Source organism: Chelonia mydas, chromosome 6, assembly GCF_015237465.2.
Source record: "Chelonia mydas isolate rCheMyd1 chromosome 6, rCheMyd1.pri.v2, whole genome shotgun sequence".
In the NCBI taxonomy this organism is placed as follows: domain Eukaryota; kingdom Metazoa; phylum Chordata; order Testudines; family Cheloniidae; genus Chelonia; species Chelonia mydas.
In genome coordinates this window covers 85,433,005-85,459,237 of record NC_051246.2, presented here as the reverse complement: position 1 = coordinate 85,459,237, position 26,233 = coordinate 85,433,005, and the positions used below count along the sequence as shown (strand labels likewise).

General features: G+C 41.2%; 1 protein-coding gene across 8 annotated transcripts in view; it reads right to left on the bottom strand.

Moving 5' to 3' along the window:
- Positions 1–26,233, bottom strand: part of NPAS3 (neuronal PAS domain protein 3) — an 832,983-nt gene that overhangs the window by 725,888 nt on the left and 80,862 nt on the right. For 4 of the 8 annotated variants that reach the window (XM_037900583.2, XM_043548371.1, XM_037900580.2 and 1 more), the window contains exon 2: positions 11,467–11,556. The exons of the other annotated variants lie outside the window; for them this stretch is intronic. In XM_037900583.2, coding sequence (XP_037756511.1) covers positions 11,467–11,556 — 90 coding nt within the window. The remainder of the gene's footprint in view (positions 1–11,466; positions 11,557–26,233) is intronic. 8 annotated transcript variants of the gene reach the window in all.

The following is a 26,233-nucleotide window of genomic DNA, read 5'->3' as shown; positions in this document are numbered from 1 at the left end:
CCCCACACACACACACAAACCCACTCGCCTGCTGGTAATAGCTTATCTAAAGTGACCACTCTCCTTACATTGTGTATGATAATCAAGGTGGGCCATTTCCAGCACAAATCCAGGGTTTAACAAGAACGTCTTGGGGGGGCGGGGGGAGGCGGTTAGGAAAAAACAAGGGGAAATAGGTTACCTTGCATAATGACTTAGCCACTCCCAGTCTCTATTCAAGCCCAAATTAATAGTATCCAATTTGCAAATGAATTCCAATTCAGCAGTTTCTCGCTGGAGTCTGGATTTGAAGTTTTTTTGTTGTAATATCGCAACTTTCATGTCTGTAATCGCGTGACCAGAGAGATTGAAGTGTTCTCCGACTGGTTTATGAATGTTATAATTCTTGACATCTGATTTGTGTCTATTTATTCTTTTATGTAGAGACTGTCCAGTTTGACCAATGTACATGGCAGAGGGGCATTGCTGGCACATGATGGCATATATCACATTGGTGGATGTGCAGGTGAACGAGCCTCTGATAGTGTGGCTGATGTTATTAGGCCTTGTAATGGTGTCCCCTGAATAGATATGTGGGCACAGTTGGCAGCGGGCTTTGTTGCAAGGATAGGTTCCTGGGTTAGTGGTTCTGTTGTGTGGTATGTGGTTGCTGGTGAGTATTTGCTTCAGGTTCGGGGGCTGTCTGTAGGCAAGGACTGGCCTGTCTCCCAAGCTTTGTGAGAGTGTTGGGTCATCCTTCAGGATAGGTTGTAGATCCTTAATAATGCGTTGGAGGGGTTTTAGTTGGGGGCTGAAGGTAACGGCTAGTGGCGTTCTGTTATTTTCTCTGTTGGGCCTGTCCTGTAGTAGGTGACTTCTGGGAACTCTTCTGGCTCTAACAATCTGTTTCTTCACTTCCGCAGGTGGGTATTGTAGTTGTAAGAATGCTTGATAGAGATCTTGTAGGTGTTTGTCTCTGTCTGAGGGGTTGGAGCAAATTCAAAAAAGAACTAGATACATTCATGGAGGATAGGTCCATTAACGGCTATTAGCCAGGAGGGGCAGGGTTGGTGTCCCCAGCCTCTTTTTGCCAGAAGCTAGGAATGGGCAAGGGGATAGATCACTTGATAATTGCCTGTTCTGTTCATTCCCTCTGAAGCACCTGGCATTGGCCACTGCTGGAAGACAGGATACTGGGCTAAACAGATAATTGGTCTGATCCAGTATGGCCATTCTTATGTTCTTTCCCTGTCCTTTGGAGGCACTCTAATAGTGTTTCACCTTAGAGGGGAGAGAACTATTACTAGCTCTCCATTACTCCTTTTGTTTCCCCTTTTGGACTGGGGTGAGGATGACATTGTATTAGTAAGGAATTGTATTACAACCTGCCAGTTGTATTAGTAAGGAAGGCCGTACTGAGGAGTGATCCCATGAACCCATTCTTTGCAGGATCAAAGAGCCAATGGGATGAAGACATATGAGCTCTTCTAATGGATAACCTTGGGGGCTCTGCTGCAGAGGAAACCCAATAAAGAGGAATCCGGGGGTTCAAAGAGCTGAAGAAGACTCTGGAGGAGTATGTAATTATTCACAGAGATTGTCTGAGGGGATTTGGGTCTCCGTCTGGCTCCTCTGAGTCTTTTCATTCATTTGTAAGAAGGTAGGGTAGGGAGGAAATGTGCTCTGTGACCATCAGGGAAATCACAGTGAGAGCAGACCCAAGCAGCCGAGAGCTGGGTATGCTCTGGCTCTTGTGAGGTAGGTTAGGCAGTTTTGCTCTCCACTTAGAGAGTTAGGAGGGGCTTGTCAAAGGTTGCTTATCTGCATTGCACTCTGTGACACAAAGAGGACCAGAGATGAACCCTAAACTGGAGGGATTTCCTGTGAAGGACCTGTGAGAAGGAAAATCTTCTCCATCTGTATACTCTGAGGTGTGTGACGAGGACTCAGACCCATAGCCGGGTTTTCTTTCTAGGTTTATTCACTATGCTGCACTCGGAGAGGATGAGCAGAGGTACCAAACATAGATTTATCCGCCATGTTGTGCTCCATGAAGATGAGGAGTGATATAAGATGCTGTTGTTCTGCCATACAGCACTCTGTGAAGATGAGCAGGGCTACCAGACAGTGAGCTTCTTTGCCAATCTGATGCTGCCCAAGGGCTTTTGTATCCAGGGGAGAGGAGCAGAGGATACTCCCACCATGCTGGCTGCCTCCAAAAGTCCTATATCTCTGTCTTCTTCCTATCTTTGACTGCAATGCAGCACTCTATGAAGGTGAGCCAGGGCACAAGCCCCCAGAGTTTTAGGTAAATAAAAAAAAAGGGCTTCTCACGTTTCAAAAAGGGATGATTCTGGAAGTGAACTGAGGTTTCTTTTGGGTTTAATTGTCATTTCCTACTCTGCAACAGGGAGAATCTGGAACTAACTAGCCAGCTGTGGAGACAGAACAAAAACTGGCTGAGTCTTTAGGAACTGGGCCAAGCCCACACCCTTTCCTGTCAGTGACTGACAGGTCTGGTTATACCTCGAAAGCTGTAGACAGGCCATCTGTAACAAGACTGTGGATTTTAGTATGACAGAGAAATGTAAATTATCTCCTTGGCTCCTATACTCTTTGAGCGACCTTTCCTAAGATCCAACAACATCAAGTCCAACCATGATCCTATAATACTTGTGGATGCAGGAACAGATGGCATTACATTGGCCTACAGTCAATTAGGCTCTTTAAAAAAGTTGTTTTTAGTTACCTGGTCATATCAGAATTAGGCAGCTATGTGTGCCCACACCCATAAAAGGATTGCTGAAGGAATCCCTCACCCCAAACCTCTTACCAGTCTGCTTTACAGCATGGAAGGGCATTATCCTCCTGCCATCACATTTTTTGGTGGGAAAACTAAAAATTAATCTTTGGGTGTGTGTCTGACACTCTCTTCTTCCTAGCTGACCCCCAAAAGAGATTCCTCAGAAAGAGCCTGGTAAGCTTAGAGCATGTTTTCCTGTTTTCCAACCTAAACTCTCCTTCACTTAGTTTTCCTGTATTACAGTAGCCGCACTTCAGAACCTGAACTAAAGAATATTACCACAGCATCTCCTCAACTAATTATGTGGAACACTGCAAATACCGCAGTTCATAGATTCCAAGGCTAGAAGGGACCATTGTGAATACCTAGTCTGACCTCCTGTATAACAAAGACCATAGAATTCTCCCCAAATAATGCCTTTTGAACTAGAGTATATCTTTTAAAATATATCCAAACTTGATTTAAAAAATTTCCGTTGAAAGAGAATCCACCACAACTCTTGGTAAACTGTTCAAATGGTTAATCACTCAATGATTACCTGTTCTGTTCATTCCCCCTGAAGCACCTCTGCACTGGCCACTGCCAGAAGACAGGATACTGGGCTAGATGGACCTCTGTTCTGACCCAGAATGGCCATTCTTATGTTCTAATTACCGTCACTGTTAAAAATGTACACCTTATCTCCAGTCTGAATTTGTCTAGCTTCAACTACCAGCCACTGGATCATGTTATACCTTTCTCTGCTAGATTAAAGGCCCCATTATCTAATATTTGTTCCCTACATATTTAGTTGCAGAGGCAACATTGTAAAGTTTTAAATGACTACTACATATTTAGTTCTTTGAAACCTCCATTGAATATGAAAACAAACTCCATGATCACTTTCTAATTTTATTTTAGTGTGCCAGTGAAACATGAATTTTTGGCAGACAGCAGGGCAATACGGGCATTTTGCACTAGCTTTTAGGATTAGGTATATTCCCCTTAATCCCTGGTGGAACTTCCAATAACATTAATTGGAGTAATATGCACAGGGGTCATAGGCACCATACAACAGTCATTATTCTAAATATTTAAAGTTTTGCCTATGTAACTACTGTTACTGTGGTATTTACCATCTTTCTTAATACTATTAATTGCAGTACTTGTAAAGACTTTAATAATGATCACTGTATGGTGCAACTCCTCTCAGAAATTTGTGCTGCAACATCCTTTTTGCAAAATCATTTTGCACAATATCACCACACATCTTTAAACATAATATCACAAATTGTTGCTTTTGTCAAAGTTAGGCACAAGACACCAGTGAAAGAAGCCTGAGTAAAAAGGACAGTCAGTAATTCACACACACGAGTACTGGATTTAGGTTAGAAAAGGTTATTCTGCATATTCACTATACACAGATCTCTTACACAAGTAATCCCTTGAACCATAGACACTCGGTGTTATGCGCTTGGACTTTAGTAAATGTAATCATATGCATTGTCCAATAGGGCTACAACCCTCTTCAATAACCTCTTACAATAAATCTTGGACTACTTAAGGCTCCAGGTATTGTGTATCTTTATAGAAAAATGATTTTTTTTAGGTTCATGATACATAGAGTTGCCAGGTGTCTGGTTTTCAATCAGAACGCCTGGGTGAAAATGGACCCTGGTGGCTCCGGTCAGCACCACTGACTGGGCTGTTAAAAGTCCAGTCGGCAGTGTAGTGGGGCTTGCCAGCCCTGGTTCCGCTAAGCTCCCAGAAGTGAGGCACAGGGGCGATCAGGAAAGCTCCGCGCACTGCCCCTGCCCCTAGCACTGGCTCCACAGCTCCCATTGGCCAGGAACCAGAGCTACCTGGCCGCACCTCCCCCTGGGGGCCAGACATTCCATCTCCTTACAGCTGCAGTGTGGCACCAGAGCAGGTACGGAGCCTGCCTCAGCCCCACTGCACAACTGACCGTGAGCCGCCTCAGGTAAAAGTGCTGCCCGGTTGGAGCCTGAACCCCCTCCTGCACCCAAACCCCCTGCCACAGGTCAGAACCCCCTCCTGCACCCTAACTCCATCCCAGAGCCCACACCTCAACCCCCTGCCCCAGTCCCCTCCCAGAGCCTGCACCTCACATCCCAACCCCTTACCCCAGCCCTGAACCCCCTCCAGCACCCAAGCCCCCTTCCCCAGTCCTGAGCCCCCTCCTGAATCCTTAACCCCTCATCCCTGGCCCCACACCAGAGCCCACATCCCCAGCCTGAGCCCACACCCCTTCCTGCACTCCAACTCCCTGCCCCAGTGTGGAGCCCCCTCCCACACCTTGAACTCATTTCTGGCCCTACCCCAGAGCCTGCATCCCCAGCCAGAGCCCTCACCCGCTCCTGCACCCCAACCCTCTGACCCAGCCCAGTGAAAGTGAGTGAGAGTCAGCAACGGAGGGAGGGGGGATGGAGTAGGGGCGGAGCCTTGGAGAAGGGGCAGGGCAGAGGTGTTTGGTTTTGTGAGATTAGAAAGTTGAAAACCCTAATGCTACAATGTAAACCTCAGAGCTCAGGACCTCATCGTATTTTTTTTTTCACATTTAGGGGATGGAAAAATTCTATTTACATTAGTAAGTCTCCAAACGCCACTCTGGTTCCTGTCCTGTCCTATTCTGCATTGGCCCTTAGTACTCTTGTAGTTTTAAGCAACACTGCTTGGTGACAAGTCTGCAGTACCTACAATAGTAAGTACTGCTGTCATCAGAAGTAAATCAGAGGGACCACTTTGTAGCTATTCTGGTTAAACAGCATGTAGAAAGTGATGGTCTTGACCCCTCACACATCCAGTGTCCTTCCCCAAATCCTTTTTTTCCTGAATGCTAAAAAGGTGAAGGCTGCATAAGGGATAAGCAAGCCCTGTGCTACCCAATATAGTTTCTGAATTAGTTTCTGAATTAGCTCCACCAGTAAGTGGCCTCTTGCTCATTGAAATTTCTGCACAAGTGGCCTAACTCTTTGTGATATGAAAGGTGCACAGAATCAGGGCTATAGAAAGTAATCACACTATCGGAGTGTAACTGAAATTTAGCAAAAAAAGTAAACCAGCAAGTATGACAATGGAAAGATTTATACATGTTTATGGCAGAACATTTTAATAGCGCTCAATAAATAACCAAATTCTACCTCTCATAAAATGTATGCCTGCATAGTACCAAAAGTTCAAATTTGGCTTTCACGTCTAAACTTTTGTCATTTTTACTGAAAGGTTTTCCACAGCTGTAGTTAAATTTTAATGTCAGTGGGAACACATGACCATAGGATCTGAAGAAAGAATTTCCAATAGCATCAACAATGAAAAAGATATAAATTACAGCACACAGCAATTAAATATGCTGTATATGAACTATCCTCAACAGTAGCGCAACTCCAAAGAACCACAGAAAAAATTCTATCAATGTTAGAGTGTAGGGGCAAGGTTGCAGAAGATTGGTGAGGAGCTAAGTGGTGGACTGAGTATGTGACTGGATGTAAGCGGAGGATGCAGGCAGTTTCAATGAACTTTGTCTGACAGACCCTGCCAAAAGATACTGTAGCATAGCTCAGCATATTTTTGCCTGTAAACAAGTTAGTTTATGTAATAAGCATAAATCATACATTTAAGACTGTAACCAGCTGTTGACCCCATGTAACCCCCAGATAAGCACAGAGAATATAGCACCGCAGAGGACTCCCCCACAGCGGAGTCCTGCCTGGTCAGCTGTCCCAAACGGCCAGTCCCCTGCAGCCCCTCTGCACGTCCGAGGGGTTCCCCGCGCAGATTGGAGCGTAAGTTCTTCCTTCCTTCCTTCCTTCAATAAAGCGTAGTTTACTATTCTTAGGCCTGAGTGTCCTCCTTTCGCTGTTATCCCCCCCGCGCCCTTGCGGGCACAATTGGCATCACGAACAGGATACCAGCGGAGGGATGCCTCTTTGGGGAAGGAAGGATAAGGGGGAGGGAGAGAGCCGGTAACCCCTGGCTCCTGCTCGAGATCTTTCCATGCAGTGGGGGCAACCAACCCCGCCAGCTTGCAAGCCACCAGTGCCCACCGTCCCATGGAGGGCCACCCGGGGATGCAGTTCTCTCCCTCCCCCTTATCCTAGGCTCACATATTCAGGTCTGCTCTTTGTATACCTGTGCGCAAGCGCCACACAGGAGCAGACTATAAAGGAGTTGGAGGAACTCATACGCTATTATGGATCCCCCCTCGAGGTGCAAAGTGACCAGGGAACCCATTTTACGGGAATGGAAGTAAGACAATGGGCTAGGGGATGGGGGATTGCACGAGTGTTCCACATCGCACACCACCCGCAGGGCGCCGGGCTCACTGAATGCATGAACGGCTTGCTTAAAGAACAGTTACGCAAACTATCTCCCACCGAGTCCCTGGCCGGGTGGAGCCATAATCTTCACCAAGCCACAGCTGCGCTCCATGACCGCCCTCTGTACAGCTCCACCCCTACGCTAGATTTAAGGGGGAGGTCATCGAGCGGCCCTGTGTGTTGCGAGTGCAGCACCTGCACCCACAAGCCCACTTCCCCATTCGGGCCATCCCGGGAAGTGCTGGTCTCGATCTACAGCCCAATAGCTGGAACCTTGTAAGTACAGGCTTAGCCATAGGACTCCCACAAGGCTATTATGGGCGCATTGCCCCACGCAGCAGTGGGGCACAGATGTTGTGGTGGAAGTAAACAACGCTGACTATACCGGGGAGGTTAAGGTGCTCTTGGTTCACAATGGCCCGCAGGCAGTAACCCTTCCCCAAGGCGAACATATTGAGCAATTGATTTGCGAGCGCATTGGGTTGCCTGATGTCCAGGAAGTGGATGCGCTTGCACCCACCACCTGAGTGGGAGGGTTCAGCTCAACTGGACGTGCAGTTTGGGTTCATGACCCCACCAAACATAACCCACTCGAAGAGGAAATCCTAGCTGATGGTCCCGGGGACACTCACCTCTTACTGCTAAAAGGGGAAGACGCCCCAATTTACGTGCCTTCTAAGCGTCTTTCTTCCAGGCAACCATATTGCCTGAAAAGGCAGCCGCATTGCAATTCGGGCAGCTCTGTGGAGTGCCCCAGTCACGCCACCCGAAGGCTGACACCTGTGATGGCCCTACAACGTGTTCTCTACGGCATAATCCTCCAACTAATTTTAGCTGCAATAGGTGCCCAAGCCACATGGCACCACAACTCGGCTGTCCAGTGGATGCAATCGGTGGCACTATCAGGATAAGCGCATTGAGGCTGATGTTCAAAATATGATGGACCACTTGAAGGTGTTACATGACGTGGGCTCTGAGACTTCTGTATGGGATGACCCTTGGCGGTGGCTAACCTCCTGCCTTCCAGATCTCGGCGCCTGGGGGAGATGCATCGGGCTCCTGCTATTGATTGGACTACTGGGCTTTGTATTTGTGTCTGTCATTGTTCAGTGTTGCATGAATTGCTCCTCCACCCTCCTGGCCCAACTAGCAACCCCCAAATCAGTGCGCACACTCGCCGAGCGCTGGTGGCAGTAACTAATACACCTCAGTCTGCCAAGGGGTGGAGTGTAGGGGCAAGGTTGCGGAAAATTGGCGAGGCACTAAGTGGTGGTCTGAGTATGTGACTGGATGTAAGCGGAGGATGCAGGCAGTTTCAATGAACTTTGTCCGACAGACCCTGCCAAAAGATACTGTAGCATAGCTCAGAATATTTTTGCCTATAAACAAGTTAGTTTATGTAATAAGCATAAATCATACATATAAGACTGTAACCGGCTGTTGACCCCATGTAACCCCGAGATAAGCACAGAGAATATAGCGCCGCAGAGGATTCCCCCACAGCGGAGTCCTGCCTGGTCAGCTGTCCCAAACGGCCAGAGTCCCCTGCAGCCCCTCCGCGCGCCCTAGGGGCTCCCCACGCAGATTGGAGCATAAGTTCTTCCTTCCTTCCGTCAATAAAGCGTAGTTTACTATTCTTAGGCCTGAGTGTCCTCCTTTCGCTGGTATCTCTCCCCTCCCCCCCGCCCTGCCCTTGCGGGCACATAGAGGAAAGTCAAAACCTGCTACATAACTTCTTTAGAGAGAAATATATTACATTCTTCCCAAACAACCTATGCTTATTATGTGACATTAATAGCATAATAAGGTTTATAACAATTCAGATAAGCAAAATCAGCCATATTAAATTAAATAATTATATTTAGGCTTGGCAGAATTCAAATTATATTTTTGATCATTTTGATGGATAACACCAATTTTTGTTTTTAAACATTTTGGGGATTTTATTGATGTAAATTTTCACAACTGCACAAAATTATGGGTTTTAAACATTCTTTCTATTTTTATCTATTTACATTTTCACAGTTGTGTGAAATTATGCTGGGGTCAAACAATAATTATTTAATGATAGCAGTCATTGAGATTCAAAAATTAAAGATTTATAACTTTTAACATACAAATTATCAACATTGCATGTCAAAATACAAATATCCTTAAATTAAACTCTAATAATTTCTCAAGCAGCAGTTTTCTTAACTTCCTAATCTGTAAATTTCTATTATCAAGGGAAATATTTTTCTGATAGTTTGTGTGTAAATGGCTACATCAATGCTTATCGACATTTATTGATAAAAATCTAATCCTTTCAAGACTAATTATAATATTGACTGTTGCATCAAACTTAAAATTTTGAGACTATTTTGCCAATATTTGCCTTTAATTAATACACACCCAGAACACTTTTCTTGCTGTCACGTCTGCTATCTACTGTAACTTCACTGACTGCAAATGATATCTATTATTAAAAACTATGCCTATCAAAGTATTCGTATGCGTTTTGAATGAAGCCATCACTGTGCTTGCAACCCCCAGCAAAGTTGGCCAGACAACTATTCACTACCTTCTGCCAAGAGTTGTATCTCCGCAGCCACAGTTTCCAGAGTCATGAAGTCAGTTTTACAAATGACATGAACCACTGATGGCAAATCTAACATTATGCTTAAAGAAATCATTGAGCATTTATAGTTACTGAACTGGTGTATAACAAATAAAACTACTGCTCAAAGATAAGTACAGTACATCCATCTAAAGTCACCTTTCCGAACAGAATGCTCATGGTTCTTCAAATTCTTCCAAGAGACAGACTACACTATACAACAGGGGTAGTCAATAGACAGACCACGGGCCAAATCCGGACAGTCAGACACTTTTGAATGAACCCCAAAATCTTTTTATTTAGTTATTATTATCATAATAATAATGGACCTTGACAAAAAATAATTGATTACCCTCGTATACAGTGTCATATCTGGATGGATGGCTTATAAAATTATCAGATTAAAAAATCATCTACAGAATGATCAATAAATCAATGTAAATCATGAATAAAAAGAAAATAATTTAACTCTAAAAACAGAAAAATGGAGGATGACCAGATGACTCAGCAGTAAATCAGGGTATCATCGTGGCTCAACAAGCGAATTAACACTTTGGAAATCTTTGGCTTGGTCTTGATTTCTCTTCATGTTCTAATATCGCAAACTTTAATTCTTCTTTGTATTCTTCTCTTACAAACTTTAATTCTATTCTTCATCCACTCTATAGCTACAACTTTTACTACTGTGGTGGTTTCTCCAGTTACTAAATTAATTAATCAAATTGACAACAAGCTATAGAATAATTGGAGGGTAATATGAACTGAAGAAACACAACAAATATTGCTTTCTTGCTAAAGAAACCTCTAGCTACAATGTAAACACTATTTTTTCTAGAAATTAATTTCTATTGAGCAAGCTGTAGTATTTTCTTTATCTCCTTGTAGATAACTGATTTAATATGCCACAAAACAGGAATATAGTTAGAATATAAAAATTAAACATTAAGGGAAAGTAAACAGTTTGGAAATTCAATAAAAATAATCAGAAAAGTGGTAAGGCATTTGCAAAATATTAACACAAAATCATCTATAATATAGTTATAAAATATCATCTCTCTCAATTCTTACTGGAAATGGGTTATTGAATCTAATCATGAAAGATTATAATTCTTAAAATATTCAAAAAGAAACTCTGCGGACTGTCCAAATCATGTTAAATTTGCTTGCCCATATTAATAGACATCTACAGTACTTTCATCAGAAGGACTAGTAACATTTGGTAGTTAGCCACAAATGCAGGTACCATTAGGCAATGGACAAAGGCAACTGACAAAGCAAGAGGACAACTCCAATTTAACAGTCCCGTAAGGTACATACTAATTAGCTGCAAATCTATGAAATCCTAGCTAGCATGTTAAATCTGCTACATGACAGTATAATTTGACTTCTTAAAGGATTATGCAAATTATAACTCATCATTCCATTACATGACTGAAAAAAGTGACAGCTAATTTATACATAACACACCTTTCAAATCCCTAAGATGTGAAACACCTGTGCAATATACTTTGCCTAGATTTTGTACTGTATAAGTGCTTGTTTATTGCAATATTCAGAAGAGATTTAATAAAGTCACAAGATTTTTTTAATCTCCTTTTTAACTTTTAGAGCACAATTCCAAAGAATTAAACAACAATGTTCTGTCCCTGTTTTAGTGGTTTTTCATTTAAATAGAAGTATAAGGTTTCAATACATGTTTAATTTCTGATAGCGGGAGAGCACGAGCACTAATGCACGAGCCAGAGGTAAGACTCACACAGATTTCAACATACTTTTGGTAGGTAGATTCACAGTAGATTCCGTCATATCTGTAGATTTTCCTACATTCTGATTGGTTGGGCAGAGGATGCTGGACAGTTATTCTGTAGAGGTATCAAAAACAGATATACATGACTAGAGATTCTCTACAGTCAACTGTAATGCAGGACAATAAGTATGTTGAATTTTAACATCTGTCTGATCTCTTTACATAATTGCATTGTGCACACACATCCAGCAGTTTCCACTTCTTTTGAAATTTGCAATGAGAGTAAACGAAATGTCAATTCTCCACGAGAGCAATGTTTCCCTTCTCAAAGCAATGAATGTGGAAGAGGTAAAGAATTTCACAGATATAAAACTGAATACATTCTTTACACATTTTGGGTAAATAAAATACTGCTTATCTCATTGACATACTTTGCTGGTTGTGGCAATCTTTACTCAGGCAGAACTCCCACTGATACAAATGGGAGTTCTGCCTGAAGAAGGACTAAAAAACCCAGCTAATTAAAACCCTGAGCCTGCTCCCACTGAAGTCAACAGCAAATCTCCCATTAACTTCAGTAACAAAGGATCAGGGATACAGCAGCATTTTAGGGTCTGATCTTAAAGGTGCTGATCACCTTTTAAATAGGGCTCTATGTCCTCAACTTACATTGACATCAAGGGATGGTGAAAGCACTTGGCACCAATCACAAACTGCTCAGCACCTTGTGAAATCAGATCCTTAAAATGTCTGAAAGATTTGCTATTCATTCCATTGCAACCCCCTTTACTTATAACCAACAAGTTATAATTTATCTATAAAAGTTCAACATCATTTTAAAAAATAAACGAACTGCATTCAAAATAATATCCAACTGATTACTTTTTTTCTTAACTTTTCTGACATATAATTAACTTTTAGGTGTTTCTGTGTCTCCCACAAAATTAAAAACTATTTCCCCTTTTTAAAAAAAAATGAAATTTAGTAGTAGCTACCTCAAAATGAGACCATTTGTTTTATCTTTGTAAAGAATACAACTAAAAAAAAATGTTTAATCAACAGAGTAGTATCCTGTGAAAAATATCATTCTAAAACCTTTCATAGACAGTATCTATATGTAATTTCTGACCATTGTTATCTTAATATCTCTGAGCCGATCTTGCAACTGAAAATTCTCTATGCAGAATATTTGTTTTAATAGCACCTTGATTATAGGTCTCCCAAAAAAGCTGGTTATTGTAGCACTGCAGAAACCCAGGCAAGGCGATAGAAGAAACTCAGTTACAAATACACTGTATCCATAGTTCTAAACTTCAGAGTTTCCACATCCTTGCCCAATATTTTTAAGAGTAGAGTTATTTCTCTCCTTTTTCTGTTATTTAAAAATAAACACTGAAAAAAAGGAAAAATCCTGCTGTGAAAACATTGGGCCAAATAATGAATCAACATACATCTCCCAATCCTACTGACTTCAATGAGATTGCATGGCACCTAAATTACCACAGAAATTGGCCCACTATGTTTAAACTGAACAAGAGAACATTTCTGAAATGCTATGGAATGAATTTTCCAGTCCAGAGCAGGTTTTTAGTCACACAGGAGTCATGTATCTCACACCCAGAACAATGCTTTGAAAAATTCCCCATATCTCCTTGTATGATGTTTGTCTATTATTATTAAGATTTTAAGATGTTGGTTGCACTACATAAATGAAATGCGATAGTGAATAAAACTATATATATTGTAGGTATTTATAATAAGCCCAATCACCATGGTATCTATGTGCCCTATGCTAACTACTTTAACTGGCATTTCACATATCTATATTTAAATAATTATAAACTAATCATTAAGATAATGTGGGTCAGAAATGTGTCAGAAATAAGGACTGCCTCATACAGGGACTTATTCATCACTCCTTACCCAGTCAAATCTCCCAGTCAAAGTAAGCAGTAAGTAAAGATTGCTTAATAGGGTCCAGGCAGGTATTCTGAGACAGTCAGCCCTATATTTTAACTCTAAAAATGACTTTTAGACAATCTTCCCAAAATTAATTTTGAAAACTTGTTCTTTAACACAATATGTCAGCAGGGATAGTAGATCTCACAGGTTCCACATAAAAAAATTGTTTTTGCCCAAGATCAAACTGTATTTTAGGTATTTACTCTGGGTACTGCATACTCCTGTTCTGTTTCAGGCTTTGAAAATTGATTTTTTGTATTTTTTCCTGAATTAAAAATTAAAGCACTGAGGAGTATTTGAGACCAATCAATTTGCAGTGCTTAGCTCAACCGAACATTAGCTGAGTTTTGAATGATTTTAAAAACAAACACTTATTTCTATATAAGCTTTTTGACAGAGTACATTTGCCACTTTATTCATGACAGCAAAAAAATCAACATGAAATGTTATCAAGAATATAGCTACTATAGAAGGTTGTTTTCCAAAGATACTAGAAACAGAGCCAACAGTATGCCTAAGAATCAAACCAAAAGTCACATTTCACTTAATATTTGTAACCTTTTCTTGCTATGTGTGGTATCAAAAAAGCTACATGCATTCCTTCATCTTATTTTGTTTTTAAAAGGTTGCATACTTACACTAAAAAGTTCAAAAGTACCCTTTCAATTGGGAAATGATTATAAACTACTGTGTTTGCACATCAGACAGCCCATCCTCCCAACTCTATATGTCACTTAAACTCTAGATGGACCCATCATACAACTGGAGATAGAACTTAAGTACATTTACATATATGTGAAACATGTAAGCTATGACTAATTTTAACTCACAGGGCAGAATTTAAATAATTAGTTACAAGAAGTCAAACTAAGGGAAAAAAGGAGGAAAGAGATGGTTAGAGGCAGAGTAGTAAATTGTTCCATTTTTGCAGGTAATCTAAATGCAAACTAGAAGCAACTTATCATGAGAATGGATTTTCCACCATCTGGTCAAATAACAGGGGATTTGTCTAGTGGCAAGCAAAGAATGGAATGATGTGAGAAAGATTAGCGGGCAAGTCCTACAGTTGGCTAAAATGTATTTTGTGCAAACAAGAACAGATGACGCCTTAACAATTACACCTGTCAAAAACTCCAGAAAGCAATCCATCTCTGAACAGCCCAGTTGAAAACAGCCTAGTTCATAACAAAATGAATTTTTTTAAACAATTGCCAGCCATAACAGTTTGATGCATGACAAGTGTAGGAAGTCATATGCCACGTCCAACTGAAACCTTAACTAACTGGACCCTGGTTTTCTGTGATAAGTAAGATATTAAACTAAAAAAAATTATTTGCTGTAGTAATGCAAATAGCTGACAACCTCACAAAAGCAAGGAAGCGTAGAGTTAAGGCTGAAACCCTACACAGACCTTCCACCTTTAGCATATCCTATTTGCATGGGTACTGTTAAAACCTTGAAAAAGTTATTGTTCTGTGCGGGGTCAAACTTAGCACCCTGGCTGGCAGGTCTCATTAGTAATCTGAATTGTAGGCCTAGAACTGTAGCTCTTTCAGGGTCCTGGACCCTTAGAATTCCACCAGTCCTGCAGGGACAACTCCATTAAGTAACTGAGTTCCTGTAGAAAAAGATACCAACCTCCTGTAGAACAGATGGAATTTTAAATTAACAGATTATGTTACAGTTATTCCAAAGTGATTTAAAAAAAAAACACTTACTGTATGTATTACTAGTTTTTTTTAATCAGACAATGTTGAGGTTTAATTTAATACTTTAGTATTCTAGTTTAAAATGTTACAATTCCTTATGGAGGATGGTGTGCTTGCTCTTCCAGATTTTTTGTGGTTATTTGATTTTCCTGGGGCAAGGTTTAGTCCCTTGGTTTCCCCTGGAGCATTCAGCTATAGCTAGCTTCTTCAATAGGGAATTTACCGAGATTTAGTTGAAGATTTTGTAATTTGACAGTAGGAAGTTCAAGGGAATAGTTAGTGTACATGATTAAATGTGCTGTAACCATATGGACAAATATTTTAAAAATATGGCACAAATACAATTAAATCTCCATTTTTTTGTCAGTCTGGCTTTGTCCTGAGCCCCCAGAAGATCAGCTAAGGATCTGCCCAAAGGGTTAAAGAAATGTGAGCCTAAGGTTCCTATTTTAAAAAGATATATTTGTACCTAATTTCCATTGTTTTCTAAAGTTGGCCCTAAGTTTTTAATATTGTTCCTAATGATTCAGCTTGGTCAGAGGCTTGTACACTTGTTAAAATGTGAACAACAGCAAATTTAGATTTTTTTTTACCACTGTTTTGCAATGGGAATCTAAAACTCCATGAAGATGAGCTTGTTTTAAGTTCCACATTCTCCTTCTCTATCAGGAATATATGGTAGAGAATACACATGTCACAGTCTTGCCTGAAAACATTTTGAAAAGATGTGATACGATGTATATTAAAAAAAGGTCAGAAATGAGATTTCTTTTACTCCCCGTTTCTTAATTCTGCACATTTGTAACAATATTAAAACCTACCTTTGAGTATTTCAGACATTTATACCATGCTCATCACCACGTACGGAACACCTAATTGAATATGAACAATAATTTGTCCATTGTACTTTGTTTTAAATGAAAAAACATGGTCATACTTTTAGATCTATCATGCCTTTTTTCCATTGACTGCAAGGCATTGTTGACATGTCTGTGCACCCTGTCAGGGACAGACTGAGCAGAGCTTGAATAACTCCTTTCATCTTTCTCTGGAAGGACTGGAGAGTAGTTTTGGATGGTTACTCATCTGCTTGGGGAACTCACTCTGGTGAGACTGCCACAGGGCTTTATTTGATCATGCTTCCTGTTCAATATGTAAAGGGACCAGAAGGAGGGATACTGACCAAGTGACACTAAGTGCTACATCTCCAGTCCATTGGACCCAGATAGTGTGATCAATTAGCGTTCCCACTGTCTACACAAAAGTGTTGCCTGGGTGAGTGCCAGCTGACTGAAGAGCAATATGGATATGACAGAGGAAATATTGAGTGGCTGGGGGAAACAACAAGAAGAAATGGCAGTGGTTCTATCTGCCCTGCTCTAATGAGGGATTTGTCAGCATGTTATTACTCAAGTTAGCAATATGGGGAGTTTGCTGATTCCTTGACCATTTCTGGATCTTCAAATAGCCATGGCGGACAAGAGTACTCCCTCTACCTAAACTTGGCAAAAGGATATGAACTTTTCTTTCAGACACGGCCCTTACCTCCAGATAAACTGACTGCAATGCACTCTACTTGGGACAACATTTGAAGACCATAGAGAAGCTTCAACTAGCACAAAATGCTGATCTTTTGCCTAACATAGCTTTTCTACTCAAATATTTATATTATACCTATGCTCCTGAGGGTGTACAGGTTTCCAATTAATTTCTAGTACAATTCATGGTGCTGGTTTTGATCCTGTGTATCACAGAGATTACTTCTTTTTAATGTCTTATGCACACTATGGAGCTTCAGTAAGGATCCTTGAGCTTACTGTATTAGTACATCATGGGGCTGGGAGCACAATGTTTTCTCAGTAGAGTAATTCCTACACTCCAAAATTCACTCCACATTCAGACCAATACAGCCTGAACATGCCCTTCAGAAACAGTCTTTCCCTTCATCACTCAAAATTGTGAAATTATTTTATTAAGAATGAAAGTGTTAGTTTCATGCTGCCACTAGCTTCTTCTGGTTTTGTAGCAGGATCCAGATGTAAATACCAAAGTGTTAACATTGTTTCCAAAGGACAATCTGCATACAAAGTTTAAAGAGGAGGCGCACTAGGTCCACAACTACTCAAGGGTTTCATGTGAATTCTGATTAATTTTAAGTCACTTTGCTTTTTCCTCTGTGTATTTAACAACAGAATCCTGAGTAGTTGGGAATATTATCATTCCCCAAAACATAAAAAGAGATACAGGACATCTGCAAGGGAAATACAATAAAATATAGAAATAAATACATTTAAATTCTCCAAACTAAAAGTTATCCGTGACTTTCCTTGATTCTTCCATTACTTTATCTCCCCAGTTTTGAGTTCATCTCCTGCAGTTTCTATCTATCTACATACTATGTTATTTTCCCTTTTCCCCCATTTTCGTGCATACGAGACCTGAAGGATCAAGTTCTCCTCAAAATTTTATTTAAGATAAAGTTATGAATAAACTTGGACTAATTTTATAAAAACTTTAATTCTAAAAACAAAGCAATAAAAACACCTTTTTGCCAGAGTCCTACGACTTGAAACTGCATAAACAATCTGCCCTGATGCTTCCTGCAACTTCTGAGCATTAAGTGTAGCTAAAACTTGGAAATCTGGCCAGAGGGAACTCCCAGGGGCAAAGAGTCCTATGACACACAATATGCACCAACCTTCTACCTGACCCCTTGGAAGCTCCTCTATGAAAGCTCTTGAAGGATGGAGCCTAGGCACTAAGTACTCTACTATATTCTCCCCTCTCCTCCCCTACCCTCCCTTTCACCCCTACCCCCATTCCCAGAACTGGAAGGATGCTTTTGTACAAGTCACTTAACCAGATTCTCCCTCTGCACCATCAAATATCTATGACTCCCAAGGGAACTGCGGGATTTCTTCTAATCAGTAGCTGAAGAGTAGAGATGGAGAAAATCACTTACAAGTCCCTTATCTCCTCTGAATGCCTAAGACCTAAGAGTTAAAGAGGGTAAAAACCTCTGGCCTATGGGAGAACAGCATCCTTCCTTTGCCATGGAGTAACTCAGTGGAAACACCACAAAAGTTTATGCTCCTGACATTTTCTCTCTCCTACGTGGGAACAAGCAGCCTAGGAAAGAATGGGGTCCAATTTATTTTAAAATGTTAAAATCACCAAGTAATTCTCTCTCAGAATTGAGGCTTATATATGCCAAGCTTGGATCAAAAGCTAATTTTCTGACCCAGTTTTTAAAACATTAAAAACAAGGAAATGCTAGTGGTTCAGACTTTCATTATTGTGATTGTAGTAGGTACAATGGAAATAACTAGCTGAAAGAAGTAACACTAAATTTGAATGGTTTAGCTATGTACAACAGAAGTATGAACAAATCTATTAAGTTTTAATATTAAAGTCATAAGAATGGCTATACTGGGTCAGTCCAATGGTCCATCTAGCCCAGTATACTGTCATGAACAGAACAGTGCAATTTATCAAGTGATCCATTCCCTGTCATCCAGTCTCAGCTTCTGGCAGTCAGAAGTTATGGGACACCCAGAGCATGCATCACGGACCATCCTAGTTAATAGCCATTGAGGGACCTATCCTCCATTAAGTTATCTAATTCTTTTTGGAACTCAGTTATACTTTGAGCCTTCACAACACACCCGGCGATGAGCTCCACAGGTTGACTGCGAGTTGTGTAAGTAAGTACTTCCTTATGCTAGTTTAATTTCATTGGGTAACTTCTGGTTCTTGTGTTATATGAAAAGGTAAGTAACATTTTGCTATTCACTTTCTTCACATAATTCATGATTTTATAGACCTCTCTCATATCCCCCTTAAGTCATCTCTTTACTAAGCTGAACAGTTCCAGCCTTTTTAAACTCTCCTCATATAGAAATTGTTCCACACCCCTAATCATTTTGTTACCCTTCTCTTTACTTTTTCCAATTCTAATATATCTTTTTGAGATCAGCCGACCAGAACTGCACACAGCATTCAAGATATGAGCGTACCATGGATCTATAGTTGCACTTCTGTTTTACAATCTATCCCTTTCCTAATGGTTCTTAACAGTCTGTTAGCTTTATTGACGGCCACTGCACTTTGAGTGTATGTTTTCAGAGAACTATCTGCAATGACTCCAAGATCTCTTTCTTGAGTGGTTACAGCTAATTTAGACCCCATCATTTTGTACGTATAGTTGGGGTTATATTTTCCAACATCCATTACATCACACTTATCAATATTGAATTTCATCTGCCATTTTTCAGAGTGGTAGCTGTGTTAGTCTGTATCAGCAGAAAGAACGAGGAGTACTTGTGGCACCTTAGAAACTAACACATTTATTTATTTGTTATCCAGGAACCCTGTTTAGTGAGATCCCTTTGTAACTCTTTGCAGTCAGCTTTGGACTTAACTTTGAGTAATTTAGTATAGTCTGGAAACTTTGCCAGCTCACTGTTCACCCCCTTTCCCAGATTATTTATGAAAATATGTTGAACATCACAGGTCTCAGCACAGATCCTTGGGGGACCCCGCTATTTATGTCTCTCCATTTGGGGAAACTGATCATGTATTCCTATCCTTTGTTTCCAATCTTTTAACCAGTTACTTATATATGAGAGGATCTTCCCTCTTATCCCATGACTCCTGGCCTTGCTTCAGAGCCTTTAGTGTGGAATCTTGACAAAGGTTTTCTAAAAGTCCAAGTACATTATATCAACCGGGTCACCCTTGTCCACGTTTGTTGACCCCCTAAAGAAGTCTAATAGAATGGTGAGCCATGGTTTCCTTTTACAAAAGCCACGTTGACTCTTCTCCAACATATTGGGTTCATCTAGGTGTCTGATAAATACTTCGCTTCAACCAATTTGCCTGGTACAGAAATTAAGCTTACTGACCAGTAATTGCCAGGAGCCCCTCCGGAGCCCATTTTAAAAATCAGCATTACATTAGCTATCCTCCAGTCCTCTAGTACAAAGGCTGATTAAAGCAACAAATTACATATCAGTTAGTAGTACTGCAATTTCACATTTGAGTTCCTTCAGAACTCTTGGGTGAATACCATCTGGTCCTATTAACATACTACGGTTTATCAACTTGTTTCAAAACCTCTTCTATTGACACCTCGGTCTGGGCAATTCCTCAGATTTGTCACCTAAAAAGAATGGCTCAGGTGTGGTTATCTTCCTCACTTGCTCTGCAGTGAAGACCAATTCAAAGAATTCATTTAGCTTCTCCAAAATAGTCTTGTCTCCCTGGAGTGCTCCTTTAGCACCTCAATCATCCAGTGGCCCCACTGATTGTTTGGCAGGCTTCTTCCTTCTGATGTACTTAAAAAAAAATTTACTGTTAGTTTGTGTCTATTCCTAGTTGCTCTTCAAATTCTTTTTTGATCTGCCTAATTATACTTTTACATTTTACTTGTCAGAGTTTATACTCTTTTCTATTTTCCTCAGCAGGATTTGACTTCCAATTTTTAAAGGATTCCTTTTTGCCTCTACTCACCTTTTTTTATGTTGTTTAGCCATGGTGGATTTTTTTTTTTTTTTGGTCCTCTCACTGATTTTTTTATTGAGGTATACATTTAGTTTGAACCTCTATTATGGTGTTTTTAAATATTTTCCATGCAACTTGCTGGCATTTCACTCTTGTGACTGTTCCTTTTAATTTCCGTTTAAATAGCTTCCTCGTTTTTGTATGGTTTCCGTTTCTGAAGTGAAATGCTATAGTGGTGGGTTTCTTTGATATTTTCCCCCCTACAAAGATGTTAAATTTGCTTACATTATGGTTGCTATTACTCAGTGGTTCAGCTATGTTCACCTCTTGGACCAGATCCTGTGTGCCACTTAGGGTTAAAGCAAGAATAGCTTCTCCCCTTGTGGGTTCCAGGACTAGTTGCTCCAAGAAGCAGTAATTCCTGGTGTCTAGAAATTTCATCTCTGCATCCCGTCCTGAGGTGACAAGTATCCAATATGGGGATAGTTGAAATCCCCCATTATTATCGAGTTTTCTGTTTTTATAGCCTCTCTAATCTCCCTAGGAATTCCACAGTCATCATCATGATCCTGGTTAGGTGGTCAGTAGTACATTCCTACTGCTATAATCTTATTATTCAAGCATGGGATTTCTATCCATAGAGATTCTATTGTACAGTTTGATTCATTTAAGATTTTTATTGTATTTGACTCTATGCTTTCTTTCACAGATCATACCACTCCTCCACCAGCACAACCTACTCTGTCATTCCTATGTATTTTGTACCCTGCTATTACCATGGGTGTGGTTCCCTGCCGCCCCGGAGACGAGCCCCTCTGGACACCAAAGTGGGTGGTGGCAGGGAACTCTGAGGCCGCCCCCCAGAGGGTCAGGCGTTGCCCCAGAAGTATAAAGGCCTGACCTCAGGGCTCACTGGGGAAGCAGACGCCTCCGGCCTAGCTCGCGTTTGGGAAAGCCCAGCAGCCTGAGGAAAACCCAAAGACTGGCCCAACCTGCCCTGCGCCAGTTACCCAGAGGAGTTGCCGAGCCTGCCCCGCGCCAGCTACCAGAAGGAGTTGCCAAGTCTACCCCTGGCCAGCTATCCTGAGGAACCCATGCTGCTGGACCCCCCTGAGGACACCATCCTGACCCAGGTACCTCAAGAGCGGGAGTCTGGAAGTAGCCCGGGGGCAGCCAACCCTAGTCTGGCTGCAGCACTGCCAGAACCCATGTCAGTGTGTTGCGGCCAGGATCCCCACTGACGAGGGCCCCGGGCTGGCACTCAGTGGAGTGGGAGGGCCTGCGTCCCTCCTGCCACCCAACTTGTGGGTGGCAGTCTCCCCCCTTCCCAGGCCCATTGGAACCTAGGGCCTGGACCTGCTGTGACTATATACTGTTGTTGCTCAGCCTCTGCCTGAGGGCCTGAGCGCCTGACTCAGGGCCTGGGCTCACCATTATATCCTGTTACTGCTCAGCCCCTGCCTGAGGCCCTGAGCTCCTGACTCACCATTGCCCCGCCCTGACCGAGGGCCTGGGCTGGTTATCATATACTGTTATTGCTCAGCCTCTGCCTGAGGGCCTGAGCACCTAACTCACCAATGCCCCGCCCTGACCCAGGGCCTGGGCTCACTGTGTTTGTGTGTACCTTCACAAAGGCCGTAGAGGAAGACTCCCGCAGCCAGACTAATTCCCCACAAGAGCAATTCCCCAAGGTAGTGACGCGGTGTGGTTCCCTGCTGCCCCGGAGAGAGACGAGCTCCAGCTAGCCTCTCTACACCATGTCATATTGATTATCATCATTCCACCAAATATATGTGATGCTTATTATATCAATATCCTCATTTAATACCAGGCAGGCAAGTTCACCCATCTCAGTACTAAACTTCTAGCATTTGTATACCTGCACTTATAAAATTTGTCAATATTTAGTTCTCGGCCTTCATATCGTGCAACTAAATGGGACTATTTTTCATTTGACTGTTTCTCTTCAGTTCCTGCCTATATTTTATCAACGTCTATCCTGTCCTCTTTACTAGGATATATAGTATTCCTTTTAATAAATCCTCCCCTAATCTCTTACTTAGCAGCCTAGATTTGGCTTTCAGGACATTTCTCTTACCTTTCCCTATGTCACTGGTATCTCCACGTACCACAAACACCAGCTCCTCCTCAGCACTGCATGTGGATCTATCTAGATGTCTTAAGAGGTGTGCAACCTTCCCACCCAGCAAGCAATTCACAATGGGGTTCTCCCAGTCATCACAAATCCACCTGTCTATATTTCTGACAATCAAACCCCCATTACTATTACCTGTATTTTCCTAATAACTGGGATACCCTCCCCCGGAGAGGTATCCTCATGCAAGAGAATTCTATTATATCATCTGGAAGTCATAGGGTCAGATCTTCAGCCCCCCTCTCCTGATGCTCTGAACCATTCCATGAGCACAAAGCAGCTAGAAAGCTCCCTGGCACCAAGCTTAGTATAAGGGGTATCCCTGGCAGTGCAAGAGGTATTTCTAGGTAGGGAAAATCTGGTATAACTGGTCCCTATACCAGTTTCTCCCTCAAAGCTTGCAGTATGCAGGGCACATTGGGAATGTGGCAAGGAAAGAGGGGGCATGGCTGGAACACTGCTGCACTTTGGCAATCCCCACTGCCAGAATGGTCCCTTGAGACTACAGGCAGCCAGATGTAGCTTAGAGCAGTCTCACACTGTGACAGGGGCTGAACTGACCCCAAGTGGAACCCACGATAATGAGAATGGAGTGTAAAGGTGACAAACAGCCACTGGACTGCAGGGCTGGGCCCTTGGTTTATCTATAGGAAGAATCATCCTCTCATGAACCACACTTGAGAGAATGTAGCCTGACCCACAAGGATGTACTATATGTACACCCCCTTTCCCCACCCCAACATTCACAGGGAATCTGCAAAGAAGGCTAATACAGTTCAGATTAGGTGGTATTATTTGGGGGTATTCATAATACCATCCCCTTCTTGTACGAAACCCACTTTAAAAGGGGCAGCCTCATGCTGGGGAACTCCGGACAGCACAGTTCCTTGGAGTCTCTCACAGCTGAAAGACTTCAAGTCAGTGCAAGGGCACAGGGTCCCAGAGCAGACTGCACTTATACATCAGGGTTTTTCACTTCATGTTTTTCACGAAGTATTTCATACATTTGTGAAGCATGAACAGCTACAGAAAAACTTACCTAGAGATAAAGGTTCTTTTTTAAAAGGGTTTTTTTATCCTAACACTTAGCAGTTTTAATATAGTACCCTCAATAGGTTTAACTGTAAGTGCTTTACTAAAGAAGATACAATAAATACTATTTTGTAGATGAAAAAACTGAGGCGGAGGTGAAGTAACTTGCCAAGGTTTCACAGCAGGTCAGTGTCAAACCTAAGATAGAAATGAGGTCTCCTGACTCCAAGCTCAATGTTCTAACCACTGGATCACACTGTATCCATTGGGGTAACTTATAATGTTCTAAGTAGCCAAATACATTTATAATCGTTTTTGAATCCTCCTAAGTTTTAGGCCTTAATGACATCTTTTGACAATGAGTTTCACAGGTCAATCATACATTGTATAAAAATATTTCCTTTTAGAGATTTTATATTTGTTGCCTTTCAATTTCATAGAATGTCCACTTGTTCTTCAATTCAATTTACATTCTCTTTACTATTCATTCTTTTGTACACCTCTGTATGTCCCCCTTATTGATCTCCTCTCAAAATAGTACTAATCTTTTCAGCCTCTTCATGCCTCTACTCATTTTATCACCTGTCTCTAAATCAGCTCTATTTCTGCTGAATCTTTTCTACAGTGACCAGAACTGATCACCATTATTTCAGGTGAAGACATAACGTTAAATATACAATGGTATATAAATCAATGGAACATTTTTACCATGTGATCTTCTGATGTTATAACATGTTCAGGATTATTTTCCATCCCATTCATTATACAGCCTAACGTTTTGTTTGCTTTTACATCCAGGTCTGCACATCAAGGAGAGGTTTTCTTTCAGGGTTTGTTTACACTTTCAGCTGGTGGTGCGACTTCGAGTTCAAGGAGACATACTTGCGATAGAGTGCACTCTGAACAGAATGTAGCCGTAGCACTGCAAGCTGCTGGAGAGGCTAGACGCTCCAAGTGCGTACCCATCCAACACCCTACACATGACCTCAGGGCGGTTAGCCTGTCCCGCTGCTTGCACATTCTAGTATGATAATTTTAGGGTAATTATGTCTCCTCAAGCTGGGAATCATACCCCCAAGCCAGTTCAAAGTATAAACTTACCCTGAGCTGTCTCCAATGACACTCAGGTCTTTTCCCTTAGGTTATAGATCATTTGTAACCCAGTAATGTGTATGAGCTATTCATTCTTTCTTAATCCAACATGTACCAACTTGAATTTGTCAACAATGAAATTCCTCTGCAATCATGCTGCCTGTTTGCTTTTTGAAGTGCCTCTGAAATTCCTCACAATCTTCTCTAAACTTGACTAACCTAAATAATTTTTGGCCATGTGCAAAACTCACCTCTGTACTGCTTTACCCCCTTTTCTGGACCATTTATAAGTGTATTAAATAATATGTGTACTGGTACGACCTCTTGTGAGGTACACTGTCAAAAGATTTTGATAGTCAAAAAAGTTTTATCAGCCATTTTGTTGACATGCTAAGTGAACTACAGTAGATTAGAAAGGTGCAATTTTCCTGGGCAGAAGCCAGGCTGGTTTCTTCCTAACATACAAATTTTCACGTAGGTGTTCTATCATTTTATTTTTAATTTCAAATCAATTAACCTTGTGCTGAAATAGATAAAAAGGATACTTTTTATTTCATTTTATTCTTATTGTTATTAACAAGTAAAGTGCTTTTAACAGAGTGAAATGATTTAAATCAAAGCAATTTAAAATCACTGATTTTAATTATGTTTTGCATTTGTACTTTTTAGCTATTTTCTTAAGGAAATATTTATTCTCACTGGTTGGTGATCATTAAAACATGTTGATTAGCAACTAAATACAGCTTTTACACTAAATTTGGTGCTTTTTTGCTTCACAGGAGGATACATTATATCTATCATAGACATTTATTTAAGCAATAATATAGCTTAATATACATTTATTCAGATTCTTAATATTTACATTTTTTATTATGTTAGGAAACGGTGAATGATGAATTTCTTATTAGATAATAATTAATATTTTACTTGTGACGTGTGTCAAGTTTTATTCGCATGGCATTTCAAATTCAATTAAAATATATTATAACATCATTTTTTAAAATTAAAAGCTACCTGAAATGTGCTGGACACATAAGAAAAAGGTTAGTTTTAAATCCAAACTCCAATTTCCAGCACACAGGCTGAATAAACAAGCAGTGCCCTGGACAAGATAGCAGGTGTTAGAATCCTCAGCCCCAGAGTGAAGCCACATTGCAGACACTAATGCAGGCTCAAGGTCAATGATTCCCTGCAGTTGTTGTGCCCCTTGAGGGTGAAATATTTGGTGGATCTGTGTAGCTACATATCTTCCATCTCTTCCTACCTTCAAAATCCCACAGTGTACTACAATGCAGGGAACATTGTAAACAGCATAGCTCTGCAGGAAGCAAAGGGCAAAG